The 6,133-nt window shown below is 40.4% G+C and overlaps 1 protein-coding gene across 1 annotated transcript; it reads left to right on the top strand.

Moving 5' to 3' along the window:
* Positions 1-1,424: 1,424 nt before the first annotated feature.
* Positions 1,425-4,281, top strand: nkx2.5 (NK2 homeobox 5). The gene is made up of 2 exons (XM_034121389.1): positions 1,425-1,911; positions 2,606-4,281. The coding sequence occupies exons 1-2, from the start codon at positions 1,548-1,550 to the stop codon at positions 3,208-3,210; spliced, it is 969 nt and encodes a 322-aa protein (XP_033977280.1). The 5' UTR covers positions 1,425-1,547; the 3' UTR covers positions 3,211-4,281.
* The last annotated feature ends 1,852 nt before the right edge of the window (positions 4,282-6,133 follow it).

Genomic DNA, 6,133 nt, shown 5'->3' with positions numbered 1-6,133 from the left:
ACCATCGCTGGGTCGGAGACAGGGGGACCCATTTACCCCGTGGCTGTGCTAAACGCTGAAGATAAAACAAACGATAATACTGTCTGTCTCCTGTGACCGTCTCCACAGGCATTAATAGCAGGTTTAGTGCCAATTGTGCAGGGGGGGACACATGGAGCTAATGCGTCATTACGCACTCCATTTTACTGCTGTCTGGCTAAATGATTTGTAATTTGTTGTTGTTAAACCTTACATGTATGTATTCGACATTATTGTAGCAGATTCTAAAGGCACAATTATCGATTGTCTTTGGTTTAACACTAGAAATCATTTTCTGTGATGTTAACCTGCACAGTAACAGTTGCACAGTGTCAGTATATGGAGACACGAAGTGTTTTCCAACATGTTGATTTTTAAGATGTGTAAATAAACGACACACACCATGTGTAGTCAAATATAGAAGTTGTTTGTCCCTATTTTCTTACAGAATAGCATATTGGGATTTAAAGCTGGAATTGATCAAACAAATATCGATTTGGCTAAAAATAAAAGTTTAAACAACGGGTATCTTTTTTTGTAACAACATGGGTGTCATATATGACACATATTTAGGATAACCTGGCCTGCAGCGTGGGTGGGAATGTGTGTGTGTGTGTGTGTGTGTGTGTGTGTGTGTGTGTGTGTGTGTGTGTGTGTGTGTGTGTGTGTGTGTGTGTGTAGGTTTGTTGTCATCTGTTATCACGTCCTGATAGCGCAGACAGTGGCTCCAGAATCTCTCGGAGGCAGACAGCAGAGTGTGTCGCTGCTGGTCTCGGGTTCCTCAGGGACCCAACCTGTTGTCTGCTCCGTTTCCCCTTGGATGAGGGACCGTGCCGACACCCCCAAACACATGCACGCGCACGATCAGACAACCTCACTTGTTATAATTCCTCCATCATGGAACCTACATGATTCCTCAGTCAGTCTTTATACACGTTTGATGTAGACGCAGTTAGATAAATCATTTCTCTTGGTACTTGAAGATGTGTGTAAACATCCGTCTAAAAGCTGACTGGGAATCGTGTGTAAAGACTACAACACTGAAAATAGGTTATGCATTGAACGAGACAGTTATTGAATTTCACATGATGTAAAAATATAGAAATGTATGAAGGTTTTCCCCAAAGCTATCTTTGATTTAGGGAAACATTTATAACGAATATGCTTTGTAGGGAGAACAGTTGGGTTGGTGTTGTATATGTGCAGTGATTGGACACATGTAGCCTATAAGGAACATGCACCAGACATCACTTTGCGTCATGAAATGGGAGTACCATGTCTCCAAACAGAGGGTCCCAGTGGCTCCCCCCTCCCTCCTCCCCCCTGCGTCAGTGAGGAGAAGAAGGCCAAGAAAAAAGTTTGGAGACAGAGTTGACATTCAAAATGCCCACTTCACTCAAGATCAGTCTGCTTCACCAAACTAATACTTGAATCCAGTAAATATTACCAGGAAGGAGAGGGACTTTGTTGACGTTTTTTTTGTTACTTCCACATGACAGGTTAATAGTTTCTTTTTTCAGTTCTTGGCAATGTTTCCCTGCCCCAGCAGCACGTCCACTCCCTTCTCTGTAAAGGATATATTAAACCTGGAGCAGAGTCATGACGTTATGGTGTCTCCTCTGGACGTTTCTTCTCGTATGGACTGCTGCAGCGTGCCGACCTCCTCCTCCTCCTCTTCCTCTTCCTCCTCCTGCATGCTGGCCCGCCTGAAGCAGGAGCCTCTCCGGGAGATGTCGTCCGCCATCTCGATGTTTGGAGAAGACTTGCAGGAGCCCAGAGCCGGCAGAGGAAATGCACTCAACTTCGCTACTACCTTTTATGGGAAATCCCTCATGGAGATGGATTTGGTTAAGGATGGGAAATCAGACGCGTTTGAGGGGAAACGTAGAAAAGGTGAGATGAGGAAAGCAGGAATATTTTATTGTGCAGTCCTGTGCAAACATAGGCCTAATGAATCGTGTTGTTTGATTTGTGCACAACGCACCAAAAATTAAAGAAAAAGTTCACTAAAGAAAGAAAAAAACAGTAATACAGGACAAACTCCTTCACTGGGGACACAGGCCGTAACAAGTCGAGTTGGAATGAGCTTTTTCTTGTGGCCTGCTAGATTTATTTAGGAGTTATATAATCCAAAAAGATCTCCTTTTTTTTAAATGACTACCAAAAGTTGCACTGGAAAATACAAGTTATTTATCTAAGTGTCCCATATATGTGTTCCACATCTATACATCCAAATCACACACTGAATGCATCATGGTCAGCTAAAATAACTGAATTTCGTACTATTGCACAAGCTCATTACCAAAAAAGGACAATATTATGATTATTATTTAAGTAACCTAAGATGCTGTAGTAAAAATAGCTCTAGGCCCAAATGGGTAAATAGATATCCAACTCTCACTGTTCTATTCATTTTTAGCCATGGTTGTGTATTTCTGTTTTTATTTTTATTTTTGTTATTACTAATGTGTGCTTTTCTTTTTTATGTGACTCTAGCTGTAACACTATCCCAGATATGGGATTAATACAGGAATTCTGAATGTGATTGATTTGTGTTCATCCTTTTCTTTATGTCTGGTGTGTTCAGAGGAGTTCAGCCCTCCTGTGGAAGACACAAAACCCGAGGATCCGAACCGAACCAAGTCCCGGAGACGCAGGAAGCCACGCGTGCTCTTCTCCCAGGCGCAGGTGTACGAGCTGGAGCGGCGCTTCAAGCAGCAGAGGTACCTGTCCGCCCCGGAGAGAGACCACCTGGCCGGGGGGCTCAAACTCACCCCGACCCAGGTGAAGATCTGGTTCCAGAACAGGAGGTACAAGTGCAAGCGGCAGAGGCAGGACCAGAGCCTGGAGATGGTGTCGCTGCCGCCGCCCAGGAGGGTGTCGGTGCCGGTGCTGGTGCGGGACGGGAAGCCCTGCCTGGCCGCAGACACAGGCTCCTACAACCCGTCCTACAGCATGGGGCACATCAACCATTTCACGTATAACAACTACCCGGCTTTCAGTAACTACACCAGCCCCGGCTGCAACACAAACTATGCCTGTAACTATCCTGCAGCCACGATGCAAACTATGCAAGGGTCCTCCAACAACGGGAACTACATGAACTTCGGGGTGGGGGACCTGAATAACGTGCAGAACACATTCTCCTCCAGTAATGGGGTGTCTTCGTTACATGGCATTAGGACGTGGTAAACACAGATCTGTGTTTCTGTTTCAGTTTAACTGGGTTGTTTTACGATTGCATGCATTTTTAAATGTGTAAAGACTTTCAGAGTGTCGTCTAACTTTTATTATATTAAATTACTTATTTCTGATAGTTTTTTGTTTGTGTTTTAAGCACTGAATAGCTTACATTTGTATTTATTTTCATGCCCTGTAAATCAAATTTCAAGATCTGACTGAGCGCACAGATGTGAAATCTGAGCCAAAAAAAGATGCAAGCAAAGTTCTTTAAATTTGATTTTAGAACAACAATTTCCTTTCCCTTCCTTTTATTTTATTATTTGTATTGACTCCAATTGTATTATTCAATATTTGTACCTATAAAAATCAGATTCAGTGGGCGAGAATAAAAAATATACAACCACTTGTAAATTAGGGCTTAATCTATTAATTATATAAGGCTATTATTGTACATTTAATTACTATTATTGTCTTTTATATTGCTTGAAATAAGCTATTTAATTATGAAAATGTAATTGCAATAATTTGCTCTAATTTGGCTCTATATAAAATACATGATAAAGTATATAATATGTAGTGAACTATGTCTGTGGTTCACATAATGGTTGAACTGGTTAACCAGCAGGATCCTAACGTTTTTACAACCTTCATATGGTTTGTGTCTGGTTAAAATGTTCAAGTGGCCATTAGGAAGCTTCCTTCAATGTTCTTAAACAAGGTTAAAAGGTTGTTCAGAGTTGACACTTTTTAATGCTCCCTGTCAGCCACCTACACACATGTTTTAAGTCACTGCTACAGAGATGGCTGTCAGCCATGACCTTGAGCGGTACTAAATGTTTTTACATCAAGTTCTGCTGAGGAAATGCTGTTTTTAATTCTGTGGATATGCAAACTTTTAGATTTTTCTTTTATTATATTGTGTGTACAAGACTTTTCTATACACTTTCTCAAAATGCCATTCTGAAAGTCAGCGACCTTTTTTCTCTGTACTTGTACATATGACAAATTCAAGATGTTACCTGATCCAAGATATTTATCTATTTTTGGACAGTTTACTTAATTATTAAAGACTTCCTTTTTGAAATTATTTGGCTTAGTCATTACTGTTTATTTATATAGAGCTGGACTGTATGAAGAAAGTCAAACATACTATATCTTAAACCATGTTTTCGATAATATAATGTTGAATTATGGTGCTTTGACAAAATATTTACATAATGAGATTTGTAATAATCATCAGTATAATAACAAAGTTGGAAATCAGGTACAGTGTGGTGAGTTCAGAAAATTACATCACTTATGAAATGTAGCCTTTAAAATCAGTAACGACAATACTTATGTTACACTTTTGATATCCAAAAGCTAAGACTTGTATCATGTTATCGATGAAAGACTGCTATTGCCTAGCCCTATTTGAAAATTAAAGGTCTCAGACTGAAATATGACAATTAATGTATGCAACAGTCCGATAAATTACACAGAAAGCTCCCTTTAGCCGTAAAAAGGACTTCATGAATTCAGAAGAGACTGTCTGGTTCCTGTGTTTACGCCATCAGTGTGGTGCCATGTACGCTCCTCTGAGACCCCCGTCCACTTGTCCAGATACAAACCCAAACACTTGATTGACACTATCACGGTGCTAAATGTAAGAATAATCCAATTTGCTTGACAGAGAGCCAGAGTCCTTGTCTAAGTGTGCAGTTATAGGAACAGGCCGGCTCTGCCCCGCTGCCACTTTACACGAGTAAGAGACGCTTAGGCCTCTCTCAGCTCTCTCCACACACACTCTGTTGTCTTCCCTCTCATTATGAACCCTCACAAACACACGTTTGAGAAACATGTCAAACATCAAGTCAGAAGACTTTTTGTTTATTGATGATTAACACTGACCACATTAACATATATTAAACAGAAAAGGCAATGCCAGGCGATAGCAGACAGGGTAGCAAGGTCATGTAGCTCCTCTGGCCACCTTCTCCTCCGAGGTGTTGAAAAGGCAAAGTCAGATAACAGCACCACACAAAGCTAAAAATATCCCCCCTCACCCTCCACCCACACTGGAAAGGGAAACGGGTCGGAATAATCTGCTTTTCCGGGTCTTATCTGAAGAAAGGCAGGGATGCATGCTGCTCTATCTCTGCCAGGGTGATCACTGCCACGGCCTGAGCCATTCTGCTGCGCTGCAGAGCAGAGCGGGGCTCAACCGGGCGGAGATGGGGGGAGGGTGCCCACTCTTTAAAAATTATATATTATTTTTTGTTTTTACGCTATTTGAAGAAAGCATATAGACAATTCGAAGAGCATTTATACAAGTGCCATTCTGATTAGAGAACTGATGGACAGCGAAGCTAAAAGCCATTTCAATACTACACTTACTAAATATAGAACTCAGTCATTGTTGTGCTGTGATGAATTAAAACTCACTTAAGTATACAGTACATAATAATTAACAATAACAGTGAATGTTGCCATCATTTGCAAAGTATCTGAATAATCTGAACAAGTTTGATTGAAACATCAGTGAGGATATGTGAATTTGTCACTTTTTTGTTCATACTTATATTCAATACCAGACAATATAAATCCTTGACATTGTGATATGTAATGCTAGATTTATAGTATTTGAAAGTATTGCACACTATTATAAACACTCTTAAATGACATGTATGCCAATCAAAGCTTGTTGAACTGAAATGAATGGTGGAACTTTTTTGTGATTATTAGATATTACCAGGGTTTACATTATTTTCCTCAGCCTTTTTTAAAATCTCTATGGAACCATTGTTTGTCATTACCACCGTCAGCATTTTACCTTTAGCCACAGAAACAAAGGAGGCAAACTGAAAGAGTATCTTAGGGGTCTGAGAATGACTTTCTGTACATTAAGAGTCTGGGTGTGTATATATAAATATAGGCATATAAATACGGATAA

The sequence above is a fragment of the Trematomus bernacchii genome, unplaced genomic scaffold (genome assembly GCF_902827165.1).
Source record: "Trematomus bernacchii unplaced genomic scaffold, fTreBer1.1, whole genome shotgun sequence".
NCBI lineage: Eukaryota > Metazoa > Chordata > Actinopteri > Perciformes > Nototheniidae > Trematomus > Trematomus bernacchii.
This window is presented reverse-complemented; position numbering and strand designations above follow the sequence as displayed.

Bases quoted from the DNA above. Each gene is read 5' to 3' on its own strand.
- nkx2.5 (XM_034121389.1), top strand. From the start codon at position 1,548: ATGTTTCCCTGCCCCAGCAGCACGTCCACTCCCTTCTCTGTAAAGGAT. The intron at 1,912-2,605 runs GTGAGATGAGGA...TGGTGTGTTCAG, and splicing joins TGAGGGGAAACGTAGAAAAG to AGGAGTTCAGCCCTCCTGTG.